The following is a 17,417-nucleotide window of genomic DNA, read 5'->3' as shown; positions in this document are numbered from 1 at the left end:
CACAGCAATCACAGTTGCAGTCCTTGAGTTATGTACATTATTTCATATTTCTTTGTATACAATTATTCAGAAAGTACATATGTCTTTGGAAGAGGAAGACAAAAGAGACCTATTTTTCTTTTCAAAATGGAGATGCTGTCAATAATGGGGAACATGATACGGTTTCAGATTTTCCACATAAGAGAAGAAAATTATGGATAGGAAAGAAAGATGACGAATGTTATCCTGTCTTAGGAAGAGAAATCATTTCCTTCAGTCTATAATCTTAACAATTCTCTATAATGGTACTCTTGGTAATCATACCCAGCTACATAAACAACCTCACTTTGTCTATTTCTGATATCATTATTTTAATTTATATTGTAATTATTTTAATTAAAAAAATGTAGTCTGCAACAGTAAAAAATACTATTGAAATACATTGCATGTAGTAAGATTCTTTTCATTTCTTTATCAACACTGCTTTTAAAGGGTGAAAAAAAAGAGGTGCACTTGTGTTCCATGCTTTTAGAAAAGAAATTACATCCTTAAACTGTTGCAGATGGTGCATTTACTCAAGAGGTTTTCAAGTTCTTCCCTCTTTGTACTGGCATATATAGAAGATTCTTCTATTTTATTTCTCTGGGTTATTTATCACAGTGCTTTTTCTTTAACTGACTGGATTTTAGATGTTGCGATTCTACCATGCTGAGTTAGTTCTTTGATTATTGTTTTAATTACCTTGGCTTTTATTGGTTCGAAGCAGGATGCAGAAAAAATGCTAGTGGTGGGTTTTACAAAAGGCAGAGTGGAAGCACAGTATGAAATCGGTGCTCCCGTTAAACTTCTAGTGTGGGTAAAGCATTTAAGGGATGTGATAGAATGTGTAGAACGTTTGTATTCTAGAGACACGGTAATATATATGTAAGAGGTCACTGTAACTTCCTTGTCTTATCTGAGAATCACACAAAAATCGTCAACATTTTGGCTCAAGAACAAAGCTTAGGTGTAAATGGTAAGGTATTTTGGTTCATAATTTTGTTTTGGATGGGATTCCTTTAAATAATTTGTTTGAGTTGGACATCCGGAAGCCAAATTCAGGATTCGCAAGATCCTATTGTGCTCCCACCAGATGGCACTCAGGGACGTGGAACCATGGCTGGGGTTGCCGCGTGCTTCGAAACCCGGGTATCCCTTCTTTTCCACTATAGTTGTAGTCTCTACAATATGTTGTTCTGTTTGCAAAAACTTCTCTCTTAAATTGATAGCTTTAAATTATATGTTAGCAAGTATTCCTTTAATCCCACATTTAGAGAGTTTTTTTAACATGTACGTGTTCTAGCATTGGATTAATTTCTTTAAATTAATGGGGAGTACTATACCACACACATCATATATGGTAAAGCAAGATACTCAACAAAATGGCAAATATGGATCAGCAGTCCTAAATGAAGAATAAAGGGAGACTACTATCTTAAAGCTTGTTGAGTCCTTTTTATTAGTCAAGAAAACAGGAAAATGAGGTTAGAATAGCAAAATTATTTTAACTATTAATTACTAAAAATTATAAAAAAGCATATTTAATTAAATGCCTAACGTGTGCACCATATTTCTAGTTATTGAACAAAGAATTGATGATATATTTAAAGAACACCGTGAAAATAATACAGGTAATACCAATAGACTGAAGCAGAAAATATATTGCATGACTGCTAAGAATGAAAATGCAAGCTTTGTTTTATGCAAAAGAATCTTAGTAAAAAGCCAATCTATTTTTATCACTTCATACAAAAGATCAAAACTATTTATCCATTTGGGCTTTGAAAAAACATGGAGTGAACAGATCCTTTGCAATATCAGATTGTGCCTTATATCTTCTCTTCAACTTCCTTAACATGGGATGCAACAACTTTTCCATCTACCACTTCTTCAACAATTGTCTTGATCTTTCTAGTTTTGGTAGGATCTAAACGTCACAAACAAAACAAAAAAATATTTATCAAAGTGTTAAAAATTATAAAACAGAGCAGCACGTGTACATGAACAGTTACATCCTTTTCCTTTCAAATTGGCTTCTTGTTATAATGAACTCTACGATGTAGTTAAACAGAATAGCATGTAGTATTTTATTTATAAGAATGACTTTAGAAACAAAATTTTATTCAATCAAGTTGTACCTACCCTGAGAAGAATCCAGCGATTGTGTTTGTGATTTGGACCCTGTCAAGGATGAGCTTTCAAATGTAACTCCCTGTCCTGCGCTCCTAAAAGTGAATCAGAGACAAGCAATATTGCAGAATGTTTGTCGGGATCAGGAGAAATTCCCTTTCCATGTTGGCATTGATAGATTATTTTAAATACTGAGCAGAATGGTTCATTCTCCTCAGTTAGAATATATCTGTATTATTTCAGAATCATTGTATGTGCCTTCCTGTCTTCTGGTGAATGTACCACTTGTTTTTACCTCTTTTTTCCTGGAAAGGATATTGCTACAGAAAATAAAACAAAGGAGGTACTTTATGTAAATTAGTTGCTTACAGAAGCTCGCCATCCAGCAAGCGACGATAGGTTTCAATCTCCATTTCCAGGTAAGTCTTTATGTCTAGAAGTTGTTGATACTCTGCATTCTGGCGCTCCATATCGGCCCTGACCTGAAGCAACTGAGACTCCAGATTCCCAATCTGAAGTTGCATTTGTGAAAGCTGAGCACAGTAACCTCCTTCCGTTTCTGCTAAAGTGTCTTCAAGGGATTTTTTCTGTGTAAGAAGGATATTAAATAATCTCTGATTGAGGAAAAAAAAAGTTCTTTGCAAAGACAAAACCAACTGAAATAGTTTAATGGGAGTAAGTATAGCCTCATTACTTAGAGTTTTTTTTTTCCTTGAAATACCAGTTTGAAAGCTGGCCTTTGCTGCTTCACTGAATGTGAACATAAAAGTTCATCTGCTTTATAACATGCTACTTGCAATCCAATTATATATATTACTGCTATTTAGGAACTAAAAGAATGCAGGATTTTATAGGAAATAAATGCAAATCTTAAATCCTATAGAATAGTATAAGATCTAACAAGACTTTTGAAGTTGGAAAATTTACTCTGACTAGTTAGCAGCTTCCTTAGAACATACCATGGCAAGCTGAGACTGTAGTTCAATTTCCAGGCTCTGGAGAGTCCGTTTTAAATCTGTGATCTCGCTCTTTCCTGACTGAAGCTGCTCAGTATGGGTGGAGATTTCCCTTTTCAGCTCCCCACTCTGAAATGACAAGGAAGAATAGAGTGTAATTTTACTGTTCCAAATATTTAACTAATTTTTACATGCATTTTGCTGAATTTGCTATCTCTGGTTGTTACTTTTTCATTGAACCATGCTTCAGCCTCTTTGCGATTTTGCTCAGCAATGACTTCATACTGTCCCCTCATGTCATTCAAAAGCTTGGTCAGGTCAGTTCCTGGAGCAGCATCCATTTCAACACTGATTTGGCCAGATGCACTGCTTTGGATGCCCTGAAGCTCCTGGGGAGATTTAAAATAAAGAAAAGTTTCTGTTAATACAAGGCAAAATAGTTCTACCAAAAATATATGCGATATAAATTCTGTTTCAACAAGAATCCCTAGCTTGTGTGCATTATTTCTTTCACTCTTTCACTTAGTGAACTCAAAAAAGAACAGCAAACAAAACAAGTAATGAAACCAAGGAACTCCCACTGGCACAAATAAGGGAATAATTTGATATTTCACAATTCCATCTGCCTTGTTATGAATACACAAAGAAAAAAAAGTACCTCTTCATGATTCTTCTTGAGATAAGCCAGTTCTTCATTCAGGCTTTCAATCTGCATCTCCAAATCAGCTCTTGTCAAGGTCAGCTCATCAAGAACTCTACGCAGACCGTTGATGTCAGCTTCCACACTCTGGCGAAGAGCCACTTCGTTCTCATATCTGTAAATACAGTAATTAAATACAATTTTTTATGTGGTTCATGAGGTCAAATGCAAACTATTACTATGTACTTATATAGCTTTTAATATGAAATCTTAATACACATAGTTATTCTATTTTAATAATCTTAAAATATTCTACAAGGAAAGAGATTTTTAAATACAAAAGAATTTTTTTCTTAAAATATTAGTAAGAGTTTTTGTAATACTAAGATATACTTACTTCAGTCTGAAATCATCAGCAGCCAGTCTGGCATTATCAACCTGCAGAATGATTCTTGCATTGTCGATAGTTGCATTAATGATCTGGAATACAAAGAAAGTTCAGGGAATGATTTTATAGCCCAATGGCTTTGCAGCTCAATGTAGCTCTTTACATAACTGTAATCCTAAATACGATTATAATATTAAACGTAATTTGTTAGACTCGTATAATTTACTATGCAAATATATGACAGATTTTCAGCTTCTGCAAATCAGCATGCTTCACTTAATGGTAGAATACCAGTTTGCATTCTATGACTAGATAGTTCATAATCTGAAGACCTTGCCAGGTAGTCTGTCTATTTCCGGAACTGAATTTGTGATGTAAGAAATAGGAAACTTACCAAAATTTAAACTCTGTAATCTACAAGAGTCTGTAGAACTGGATTCCATCACTGCCTTCTCCTCTATTCAAATTAGACCAAGTCACACAGCATTGTGTGATATAGCTACAGAACTGCCATTAATATACAAGAAAAATTCAACACATGATACCAGTGCAATGTGACAGAGGTTATTACAAAGGTCGGTACTGTAGAATAAATTTGCTCTTGGTTTCTGAAAGGAATTTGTTGTTTTTATCCGAAATATTATTAGGTGAATTACAAATGTAAAGATACATTAAGTACATTGCTTTGCTACCTTGTTTCGAAGATCTTCAATTGTAGCATAATATTTACTATAGTCATTCCCAGATCCAGAGATACCAGTGCCAGGGCCGTTTTTCTCATACCACTCGCGGATTTTGCACTCCAAGTCAGTATTGGCATCCTCCAGACTTTGTACTTTGTCCAGATAAGCAGCCAGACGGTCATTGAGGTTCTGCATAGTTTCTTTTTTTGAGCCAGAAAGAAGGCCACCATCCCCAGCACCAGCAGTGCCAAAACCACCTCCAAAAACAGATCCTGAGGCACTACCAAAGCCACCTCCAAAACCATTGCCCGAGCTGCTGCCAAAACCACTTCCTAAACCTCCACCAAAAGCACTGCCTAAGCCACTTCCATAGCTGCCACCTAAACCACTACCAAAGCCTCCACCAAAGCCACTACTTAAGCCGCTCCCAAAGCCTCCACCTGAGCTACTCCGAAAACCCCCGCTGAAGCCAGAGGCTGAACCAAGCATAGAAGCAGCACCAAAACCTCCGCCAGATCCACCACCAAACCCAAGTCCACTGCCACCAAAGCCTCCTCCACCACTAGAACTAGACATTCTCAGAGATCCCCCACCAAGTCCACTCCAAGAAGAGAATTGCCGGGATCCACCACTTGTGCACATGGAAAGAGCCATGGTGCTCAAGGTGCCCTGATCTATTCTGCGAAGCATACAGCACAGAGCAAGGCAGATCAGAGAACAGTTGACCCTTTATATAGGGAAGGCAGTGGGTGTTTCAGAAGTAGTCTCCACCTCCTTGGAAGATCTTTAATTCTTTCTCTCTTGTTCTCTCATTTGGAGGGGAAGTCAGTTTAGTATGTCCTGACCAAACTAAATGATATGTGCCAATCTAAATTGCCAATGGGAGTGGAAATCTGGTGCCCTCCAGGTGTTTGCTGTATGAGGGGAATGGGTGGAGTAGACCTAAAACATCATGATAATGTTTTGCCATGTGCAACGAAGCACTAAAATTTCTTTTCGCATGTAAATCCTTCCTAAATATTTTTTTTTTTGTCATTACATGACATTTGCTTGTCATTGCGTTCTTGGTTTGGGGCTATTATTATAAAAGTATGCTTAAGTCAGTGGAGTGATCCCTTTCACATCATACTTCCCACTGTGCATGTCAAAAATGTGCTTCTTTTCATAATACTTTTCTGGCATGAACCTCTGCCAGGTTAGTGCTCCTTGCGTGTTTAATAAGAAGTAAGAAAAGTGATCAACAAAAGTGTATGAAGAGGCATATGGACATTCACTGATCTGCAGGTTCATCATTAATATGAAAACATAAATATACTTGATTATACTGAATATAATTTGTAATTGTGTTTTCTGCCCTAAACCTTTCATCATTGAAATATCTCTGTGTAATATGCATAGCCTATACCAACAGCTTATACTTTTGAGCTGAAAACCGACCATTGTTTCTTCTAAATAGTTTGCTATTATCTCAAAATAAGGAAAATGATTTCTTTATTTTGTGCTTTTTATAATATAAATCTAAAGATCAAATATAGCTCTTCTGGTTGCAGGTTTAGGCATGGAGACCCTTCAAAACCAATATACTTTTCTTTTCAAGATATTTTGGTAAACAGAAAATTGTTTTTTCTTTGTCCTGGCTTAATTATATCATTGGATTTGTCAACAGAAATGTATTAATTTTTAATTTCTCTACATCCAGGAGCATGGGTGCTTTTTTGGGCAGAAATGTATTATGAGCAGTAGATCAAAGGTTTAAGTAAAGCGTTTATGTAGAAATGAATTGATACCCTGGTATCAGTGACTCATGACAGGGAAAGCAAAGGATTATTTGCTTTGGCAGCTGTTTATGTACAGTAAATAACACACTGGACAGGTGAGATTTCGAAAGTAAGGGTTTTTTGTGTTTATGTTGTCAAGAGGAAAATGCAGACTCCCTGGACTGAAGCTCCGGGTGTGGCATAGGAGACTTATACTGTGTGGGAAAGGGTATGTGCAGTTTTTGGTAGGGAAAGGTTTAATAGAGATGGTGGTCTTTTTATTTCGGAACTGAAGGGCAAAATATATTCTTATTGATAAAATATCTTTGTTTGCTATAGTCCCTGGTGATGTAAACATTCACAGAGAGTGAAAAATAATGAATAGGCTTCTTCAATTTATTTATTCATTTTAATTTATTATGAAATGCAAATTGACGCTTCTTATTTATTTGAAAATTGGTTTTTACTGAAGTCAAGCTGCATTACATTTGAATGGTAGTTCAAGTTCAGAAAAGGTGCACTGAATCAACATTTTAATGCATTTTTAAAAACAAATCTACTCTAAATGTGCTAGTACATAAGAGAAAAAATAGATTGCTAAACTGTGGATTGCAGTTAAACTAGCATATTTGATAGAGAGTGTATCATCTGTATCTGGTAGATTCTTTTTGTAAAGTTTTGATGAGGTGTCCAAGGTTTCAGAAATAGCAGCTCTCTTCTAAAAACTTTTCATTTATTAATGTTGAAAGTATGAGAAAACTTAAGGCACCAGATGTTGGAAGTGAACTGTCTGAAAAAATGAAGGAGAAATTCTCATAGTGCTTTCAGAAGAGTCCATTACTATCCAGAGCTTGTTGAGCACATGAGCAAATTTTGTCCCATGTCTTCATCTAATGACTTTTACCAGCTTAGTGCTTTGAAACTTCAACAGTAAACATTGCTTCAGTATTTTTCTAAATTTAATTTAGATTATTTTAAAAGCTATAGTACATTCATGCTATAAGTCATTTGACTTTCTAATTTTTACTGAGCAAGTTTTTTAATGTAATTTTAAGACTATGATATAAGTAAAAACTAATACTTCAGTTTTTATCTGTCTTGGAAACAATTATACATTTATAACAGGCTGATTTGTGGTTTTTTTCATCAAGGTATTTAGTCACTATGTAAGTAAACCCAAAATCTTGTACTTTCTAACTTACTGATTTTTATTAACACTCCCCCACAAAGAAAAGAAAAGAAAAGAAAAGAGAAAAGAAAAGAAAAGAAAGAAAAGAAAAGAAAAGAAAAGGAAAGGAAAGGAAAGGAAAGGAAAGGAAAGAAAAAAGAAAAGAAAAGAAAAGAAAAGAAAAGAAAAGAAAAGAAAAGAAAAGAAAAGAAAAAAGAAAAGAAAAGAAAAGAAAAGAAAAGAAAAGGGGAGGGGAGGGGAGGGGAGGAAAGGAGAGGAAAGGAGAGGAAAGGAGAGGATTGTTTGAGATTTGATAGTTTGGCATTTTTCCACCCTTCTGGGTTTTAGGGAGAATTAGACTGGATTCTTTATAAAGTTTAATCTTTTAGTTTTGGCATCAGCTCCAAGAAGCCCAGAGGCCATCTCCTCTCTGCTGGTGCCATTTACAGCTTCTCTTCTGTCTCTCTGATCTGAGAGGAGACAACCTTGCCATCAACCACCTCTTCAACAATTGTCTTGATCTTCTTAACTTTACCTGATTCTGGTAATGAAATTGAACAGAGAATTAAATAAGTGCAATGTACATTGACAGAATATTATTACTGTAGTACTAGCAGCAATTCCCCCAATGAGAAAATAGATAAAGGCATCTTTTCAATGCACAGTTACTGTGAAGTAGACTTTTGGGGTATACAGGATATGTTTTCTCTTCCTTTGAACATCCTGTTTGTTACCCATAATATATAGTGGACATTGTGTTGAATAACTCTCTATCCCTCCTGACAGTTTTGCTTCAGCTTAGCACAAACTTGTAGACCTAAAACCTAGGAACAGTCTTACACTGAAATGGATATTTTTGCTATTAAACTAGACACTTTATTTAGGAGCCTAGTCTCCCTGTGTAGTCAGCGGAGAGAAGCAGATGCTTCTGAAGTCCTCCAGAGGGTAATGCAATAATTCTCTGTCGTTCTCTTGGCTCTTTGAGGAATCTGTGGTTTTACTTTGGGCACCTGAATTATATACATAAAAACAGTCTATAGGTTATCTATTCATACAGTTGATTGCTTTCTTGATGTAAGATCCACTGGTTGATTATTTACTCTGAAAATGTGTTGGTTTATATCAGGCTACTTAGTTCCATAACATTTCAACAGGCAGCCATCAAAAAATAAGGAAGTTGGTGTGACATACCTTTTTCAAGCTCTGCTGTAGATACATGCACTTGGAAATGTCTGTTCAAATTACAAATTAAAAAATATAAATATATGGCGCCTAACATATTGAAGAAACATCCTTGTATGTTTCCTGTATGTTTAATCAAGACAGGCAATGTCCTTTCATCAAGACATTTAACCAGCTGTTTAAATGAGTTTTCTCTGTTAAAGTACAACTTGCTAAGCGTAAGCTATAGGTGAAATTAATCTGCAGACTCATTTCTGTAATGCTATGACTTCAGCTCATGCAGATATGCCCAATCTAGTTCCTGAGCTAGGACAGCTGAACAGGCAGAATCTTGGGGGGAAATACTGCTCTCTGCTTGCCCTGCTTTCATAGATGTCTGCTCTTTTCGCTACAGAATATGGGATACCGGACTGTCTGAACATTTAGTGTCAGCTCACTTGCACCTCTTCAAATTTTTAAGTAGCTTGGCTGCTAGTGACACAGGTAGAGCACAGCATAATCCAGTGCAGGCTGCAAAACTTGCCATGGACTGCAAGAGAAGGTCAATATGCTCTTGCTGAGTGCCTGCTCTAGTGTGACTAGGTGCTGCAGTGTCTAAACCAGGTTAAAAAAAATCTACCCGAGGTTAGCCTAGGCCTGCAGAAGCTACAGTCATTACAGTTATGGACAAGTTGATCCAAAATTGAATTACTGATGCTTATGGAGTGTGAACATCTATCCAGCTACTCGGCTTACAAAGAGTGACAGTATATACCTATGCAGAGGCTGAGAGAGACAAACTCAACCAATTTCCACAGCAGCTTCTGAAACCAAGCACGAACTGCAGCCTGCTCTGAATCTACAGTTGAGAACTGGGCAACAGACTTCCCGCCCCCCCCCAACCCAGTTGGAAAGTGGCAGATTTTACACTTTCCCTTTCCATGAATATAGACAGTATTTGCAATGTTTGCTGTCATACGAAACTAAACTGACAAAGTGCGTGTATTTCCTCACCCGCTGTCCTCTCCTTCCAGCAGACGGCGGTACGTGGCGATCTCCATCTCCAAGCGAGTCTTGATATCCAGCAATATACGGTACTCATTATTCTGACCCTCCATGTCAGCTCGGAGTTGCCTCAGCTGAGCCTCTAAATTGGCAACTGCTTCCTGTATTTGGCTTAGCTGATAACTATAACGTGCTTCAGTTGCAGCCAGAGTGTCTTCTAAAGACTTTTTCTACAGCCGATGAAAAGAACAGAGATGTATTACTCAAGAAGATACATTTTTGTGTTAAAATAACATTTTGATTGAAAAGCCTCTCAGTTTCTATATTTATCTGTGTAACTGTCTACTAAACACAGTCCTTATTTCAGGTACTCTTTATTATTTACCATGTTAAGCTGGGACTGTAATTCTAGCTCCAGACCCTGAAAGATCTGTCTCCGGTCAGTGACCTCCTTCCTTTGGGCTTGCAGCTGTTCAATGTTGGTTGCTACTTCCTGGTTCAGTTCTTCTGTCTGAAATGCAAAAATGGAGGGACTGTAAACTGCAACTAGATGTGACTGAGGTTCTTGCTGATGTTTAAGTAATTGGCCTTACCAGCTTTTCAAATTGTTCTTTGGCTTCTTGATGGTTCTTTTCTGCCATTTTTTCATATTGCTGTCTCATGTTTTCCATAACAGTTGCAAGATCAGTGCTTGGAGCAGCATCCACCTCTACATTAACTGAGCCGCCCACCTGTTTGCGCAGTCTGTCAACATCCTACAGCAATGAGGATTGTATTAGCATCAGCTACAGGGAACTTTCGATCCTGAATATTGGAAGCAAATTCAAAATCTACAGACACAGAAGTAATTCTTAAATAGTACCTCAGGGCAAGATAACTTAATCGCCTTGTAAATCCTCTTTAGTGCACTTCACGTTAGAACATTTTACTTATTTTGTAGCAATAAATGCTATATCATAGATAAACATATTATAAAAAGATGATTTCCTCAGGACCAGATCTATGGAATGAGTGTAGAAGTCATGGTTCCCATTTGTATACTTTTGTGGGGTAGCAACTCCTAAACCACAAATTATTCTTAAAGAAAACCTTCACTTCTTAGTTTCTGGAGCTGTTCAGCCTTTGATACCTAATAGCTTGGATGTCAGTTAGTGCCACACACAGTCATACTGCTTCCAGAAACGATACAAATGCTTCAGTCCTGCACAGCACAGTGTTAAGTGGATGGCTAGGTTGGCTATTTTTCTCAGTTGGATCTTTCTAATACGGTGCTTAAAGAACGTATTTTCTGCAATGTGACAAGGAAATTTACACTTTTGAAGTCGATAGTGTGACACTAAGAGGAAAGCTTGGACATAGGCCATAACTGAGATTTTGTTAACAGTAATTTTGAATTTAGGATTTCAGTTTGTGTCTTTACTTAAAAAGGGGAAATAAACAATAGTTGTGTAACATTCTTACCTTTGTAGGTCTTTGAAACTATAAATGTAATGCTACAGGTGAGGTTCAGTTTGAGCTTAGACTCCTAGGAGATACCAAGTACACACCAAGATCTAACTTGTAGGTATCTCTGCATGAGCCAGAGCTCCTGTTACAACCAGTAGAGACCAGAGAGTGTCCCAGCTGACCAGCCAATAGGTGTTTGCTCCACAGTGAGCTGAATCACTCTCTAGGCTATGTCTGTTTTATTGACTGTCTCTCAGCTGACTATAATGGAACCATAGGCCCATTCACATAGGTAATATATGAATAGGTATCTAAATTTTGATGGGCTAATCTGGAGCTGAATCCCACCGTAAGTGTAATATTCTTTCAGATTAACCATGAAGATTTCATTATTCCTAGTGAGGCTGAATTTATGTATGCCACTTAAAAAAAAATCTCTCCCTGACAGCGTTTGGCTGCTCTCACCTCCTCGTGGTTCTTCTTAAGAAAAGCTAGTTCTTCATTCACACTTTCAATCTGTGACTCCAGATCAGATTTTGTCAAAGTCAAGTCATCACGAACTTGGAGCAGTCCGTTAATGTCACTCTCGACACTTTGCCTGAGCAGGTGTTCATTCTCATACCTGTAAAATAAGGCTTGTTTTGTCATCATGAAAATGCAACTGTTTTGATGTAAATGTTAGAATTAGTAACTACTACAGCCTTAGTTGTAAAATTTTTCTTTTTATTCAACTTCATGTTAGAAAATGTTTACTTCTCAGCTTTGATACTAATAACTAGAAGCTTTCATGAATAAGAGGAGCATGAAAGAGAATTTATGAAACAATCATGGAACTTACTTCAGTCTAAAATCATCAGCAGCCAGTTTGGCATTGTCAATCTGCAGGACAAGCCCTGCATTTTCCAGCTGTGCAGCACCAATCTAAAAAGGAATGGTTGAAAAGCGATGAATCATTGCACATAAATGCACACTAGATCCATTTCTGGAAATCAATACTGCATGTGGGCTTCATCTTGCTTAACTTTAGCTGTCTATTAGTCATCTAGGTTTAAGCTAAATTCCCTTTGAAGTGCATAGAAGGGATTAGGGTTTTCTAAAAGGCAAATTATCCTGTCATAAAATAGATATATAAAATATTGGGATGAAGTGCTCTCTGGAAGGGATCTGCTTTTAAAGGATGGGAAATAGAACTGGTGAAAAGTAAGAGGGGGAAGATTCACGGAAGTTCACTGGAAACATAATTTGACAAATCTGTCAGCTGATTGCTGTGGGAATATTTTATTTTTTATTGTGGTAATGTACTATTTCAAGTAGTGACCTATTATTTTTTCTGAGCATTTGGCAGTCTTTTCTAAAAAAACACTTTGAAATCCGCAGATGCTAAACTATATTTAAATATGTAAATTACTATCAGGATTTTCACTGTTTAAAATTACCTAAGGCAAATAGACTAGAATTAATTAATTTTGATTCAAAGATTTTTCATGTATGAGATCACTCACATCTGCAGACATATATCTAGTGTTACAAATTATGTAAAATCTGTCACTAATTTGTATCTGATCAAAATAAAGCATTTATTTTCCTTAGCTGAGACAATTGCAATTTGGAAAAGTACATTTTCTACAATAGATTATTATCTATCTCCCTGATAATTGCAATTCATATATTTATAGATGGCTATATGATATCTTACCTTATTTTGGAGATCTTCAATTGTTTTAAAGTATGAGCTATAGTCATGCCTTGTGTCTGTGGTGTTCTTCTCATACCACTCCTTGACCTTCATTTCAATCAGGGAGTTTGCCTTTTCTAGAGAGTGCACCTTCTCCAGATACGAAGCCAAACGGTCATTTAGATTTTGCATAGTTGATTTCTCATTGCCAGTGAGCAGCACATCATTACCAGTAATATTAAGCTGGAAGTTCCCACCGAAGCCTTGTCCGTAGTTGGTGCTGGTAGATATGCGGGTGCCATATCCACCAGCTCCCCCATAGACACTAGGTGCCTGCAACTTCTGGATGGCCATTTTCCTGGAGCTTAAACCACTGACGCTGGGTGCAGTAGGTTGGAAGCGGGTGCTTGTACCCCACTGAAAGCTTCGGTTGGAGAATGCCATTTGTGTTCTTCGTCTTCTGAAATGAAACAGCTAAATCTACACAGACAGAGAGCAGCTGAAGTGAAGGGCAGTGTGTGCTCTGTAAACCTTTATACTGTGTTTCAGAGAGGAAGCACAGTAGTTATAAACCCCACCTCTGTTGACACACACTGTAACTGGTGTCAGCACAAATAACACACAGCATATTGTCCCCACACTCCGTATAATGTAAAGGGGTTTTCATCTGTTCATCTGTGAGAAAAACTCCCCAGGTAGTTTGGCTTGCTTTGTTACTATTTTGAATAAAAGATAAAACACAAATAAACTGTTGAATCATTTATAACAGTATACCTGCAGCCATATTCTCTATAGTCCTTTTGAACAAACAAGTAGATTCTTACCCCCATGTGCAGTGTATGAAATTAAAATGAGTTGACCGTATGTGACAAGAGACTTAAAATATTTATATTTGCAATCAAGTATATATTTCTATTGAGTAAGCAATAGTTTGGGCCTCAGGACAGTCTAGAACAGTGTATAAATTATTAGAAAGGAGGCATCTGTAGTTACCATGTTAATTCATTTTATAGTAAGCACAAAACAATATGCATACTGTAATTGGGAAGTGAATGTTGTTGTAGTTAGCTTGCATTGAATATGCATTCATTTAGTATTAGACAACCGTTACAAGTTGAACTCTAGCTTTCAATACAGTTGAAATTAAGCAGAAAGAGTATTGTTTTGTCCATAAATAAAGTAATAGGAACAAGAATATTGGAAATCTTCATTGCCCGCTTTATTTCACGTATGACATGCTGAGGTCCATAGAGTGACAGGAGGCATTGAGTTTAAGTTTCCAGCATAACTAGCTTCCAGCCCTCCTGTGTGGCCTAAGTTAAAGCAAAACAAGTATCCCTCCTGCCTCATCAATATTCTAGACAAAGAGACTACCAGCTAACGAGTTCCACTGCTGGGCGTTCTGTCACAAACCCGGGTGTTATGTTCATTAGCAGGAAATCAGCTGCCTTTGTTCAGTGCATGAAGAAACCCAGCAATCCTACTTGTAATTGTACTGAGGTTGCTAAACTGACTATGGTGTATACTTTTGATACAGAAAATGCAGAGATAAAATGGAAAGCAAGGGAAGAAACTGACTGCTGAGGGGGTTATTAGTGCTGCAGGAAAGCAGGTAGCAGGTGTGCATTGGGACAGTACGTAGGTGTAGTTCCTTGCGGCATTGCACTGACAGTACTTTAGTGTATTATTAATGTACAGCTAGTCAGGTAGAACAATTAACACATATTGCTTGTATTAGTGAAAACAGCCACTGTACATACTGATATTCAACCTTGGGGCAAGGAAATTGGTGAGACACTAAGCTTTGGAGGCATTAAACTGTATATTGGAAGCATCTTCAGGTTTCTGAGAACACCTAACATGGGATATTAGGGAATCAGTACTGCAAAGTTTTTTAAGTTACCGTGCTACAGATTAGTCTAAATAGTATTGGATCAAGGCAAAGAGTTAAACTGTCATACTTAGCTATTCTGAAAATATGCATCTTCCAAACCAAAGTGATCAGCATTCAGGGCAGAACTTTTTTGCAGGAGGATGCTGTGAATTGTCTTTGGACCTTGAACTTCTTTGGGTGTAACTGGTAATGAAAAACATTTATGACAGTTGAAACCAAAGTACGCTAGCCATATAATTTGGACTGTCACTGTAGAAACTCAATGTGGGTCAACTTTTGTTCATTAAAAATATTCAGACTGAGTAAGAATTGATCATGTTAGCAGGGCAGAGCTTACACCTTTAAAGCTGTAAGAGGAATACAGCAAGAGATCGTGCTACACTTACATCTCTTGGCTATATATTTCACTGCCTAGATCTCTGACACTATTTTATAATAGTCTATTTAAGAGTAAACATTCTGCTTTGTCTTCTTAGGCTTTATTAACATTAGTTTCCATGTTACCTTGATGGTATTTTTTCTAAACATCACTTGAAGATTCCATTTTTTCTTTTACTGAGCAAATGACAGAGGTTATTTGTTAGCTTTCATGTTTGCCTATAAATGCAAAAAGATGTCATCGAAGGTCTAGATTGGATTTTGTGGGTCAAATTCCTAATCTTTGTATTCACAACTATCCCACCTCCGTATGGAGAAGCAGCTACATAGTTTAAAGATCAAAAGCTAGTTGTGTGTGTTTGTTAAATTTATGTCAGGTCTTTGAAATTTACAGAAGCTGGATGCTATTTAGAAATGTAAGAATAACATAAAAATACATTTCCAACTGATAGAGAAATAAAATTCACTGGTACATAAAAATTTCTAAACTTTTCTCTAACTTCACCTTATACAGTGATTTATATTCAGTGTCCACTGAATTAAAGTGGACATCAGGATTAGGTCAGACATTTGCCTTGTGTTCTGGCTCTGCTACTTTAGGTCAAGCTGAACCTTCAACAATTATTTTTCTTCCAGAATCCTCTTGACTGTTAAGCAAAAGTGTTCAAGGCGCATGCAATTGGAAGCACAGAGCAATAGCATCATGCATACCTAGTATGAAAAGACGTTGGGCTGAATTTTCTTAGCGTTCTTTTTCTTTTCTTCTCCAAATTGTTTACTGACAATTTCTTTAGTCTTACCATTTTAGATATGCTTCTATTCAAAAAAATAAGCTAGAATATTTGCAAGAATATTTACTAAGATCAGGACAGGTATCGTTCATACCAGCGGTGGGTTTTGCTTCTATTTTTTGGTTCAATACATTTTTTTTTCATGGAATGTATCTTGAATGGTTGTATAAATCACTGGAAACTGCAAGCGTGAACACCAAAGACTATATCTATACCAGTAAATGAAGCAAGGGCAAGGCCCATAGACTGGCTGAAGGGCAAGTGGCTCATCATGGCTCAAATCTACAAAGCAGTACAGCTGTCAGTTGGGAGTGGTCATCAGCCTCCACTACCTCTTGAACTATGCCCAGGTATTATCTGGAAGAATATGGGCTGCCTTATTTTTATTTTTTTTTTTTTATTGCATTGGTTGTAACAGTAAGCTATCTAAATAGATGTTGATCAACCTAAAAATATATTATCTGATATCTGCAGTGTTGATCAATGTTAAAGAAGTGCTGTTAATGCTTTGCTGATGCTTTAGTTCAGCAGTGCAGTTTCCAACTCAAGACTCAGTTGTGAATACTCTATAGAGGACAGTCTGTGGATTCATGCATGACACTTCCTTTCAGTGACGTGCTTGGTCGGAATGGTTTGTGTGTAGTTGTAATAAAACATTCATAGCAACACTAATAAATTGTTTGATTTAATGAAGACATCTCACCTGTGTGACAGAATTTTAATGTGTATTAGAGAGCAATGAAGATAAGTCATGCAGGGTTATGATACCATGTGCATGCCATTTAGTATTACTCACCTTTACTAACCAGTCTTGAGAGTTCAAGGAAAAAAGACACACCCAGCTTTGGTTCTGCGTTTATGCTGCCTTTAGGTGGAACATATGCTTTTCTTTTGGCTGACTTAAAGATTTAAAGACAAGTCTTTTACTTCATTCTTTAGCGGTGATGCATTCTAGGAGTGAAATCCAATGCCCGTTTATTAGTCCCTGTAACTATGTTGCTGATCTCAGTTTGGATTTTGTGTCATAAGAATCTGAATCTGAAAGATCTCTTACAATTCATTCCTGAAAGGACTTCCACTGTACAAAGTGCATTCAAGGAAGAGGAATTCCTTGTTCAATATTCCAGCCATATTCCAGTATTCAATATTTCTGTGTCTGAGAAATTCCCCTCTTTCTCTTCTTAATCTACTTGCGAGAATAAATTACTTCATGATTTATGCCATACAACTGGTTTACAACCAAGGGAGCAGCTGTAAGATGAGCTTTCAGGGGAAAATCAGAATCAATTTTTAATGTAGATGTGAGCCAATAGCAGATTTTAAATTA

At 36.8% G+C, this 17,417-nt stretch overlaps 2 protein-coding genes across 2 annotated transcripts; both read right to left on the bottom strand.

The window, feature by feature from the left end:
- Window positions 1–1,847: 1,847 nt before the first annotated feature.
- Window positions 1,848–5,469, bottom strand: LOC143169568 (keratin, type I cytoskeletal 12-like). Its single transcript, XM_076357015.1, has 8 exons — window positions 4,825–5,469; window positions 4,142–4,224; window positions 3,763–3,919; window positions 3,332–3,493; window positions 3,108–3,233; window positions 2,518–2,735; window positions 2,161–2,243; window positions 1,848–1,945 (listed from the first exon to the last, which is right to left on the bottom strand). The coding sequence occupies exons 1-8, from the start codon at window positions 5,467–5,469 to the stop codon at window positions 1,848–1,850; spliced, it is 1,572 nt and encodes a 523-aa protein (XP_076213130.1).
- Window positions 5,470–8,183: 2,714 nt separating this feature from the next.
- On the bottom strand, window positions 8,184–13,471 carry LOC143169271 (keratin, type I cytoskeletal 20-like). The gene is made up of 8 exons (XM_076356573.1): window positions 13,049–13,471; window positions 12,191–12,273; window positions 11,818–11,974; window positions 10,500–10,661; window positions 10,292–10,417; window positions 9,916–10,136; window positions 8,932–8,972; window positions 8,184–8,281 (listed from the first exon to the last, which is right to left on the bottom strand). Exons 1-8 carry the CDS (start codon window positions 13,469–13,471, stop codon window positions 8,184–8,186), a joined length of 1,311 nt encoding a protein of 436 aa, XP_076212688.1.
- Window positions 13,472–17,417: the final 3,946 nt, after the last annotated feature.

This window comes from Aptenodytes patagonicus, chromosome 20 (genome assembly GCF_965638725.1).
Source record: "Aptenodytes patagonicus chromosome 20, bAptPat1.pri.cur, whole genome shotgun sequence".
Classification (NCBI taxonomy): Eukaryota; Metazoa; Chordata; class Aves; order Sphenisciformes; family Spheniscidae; genus Aptenodytes; species Aptenodytes patagonicus.
The sequence above is the reverse complement of the archived record's forward strand: the minus strand, read 5'-3'. Positions and strand labels throughout refer to the sequence as shown.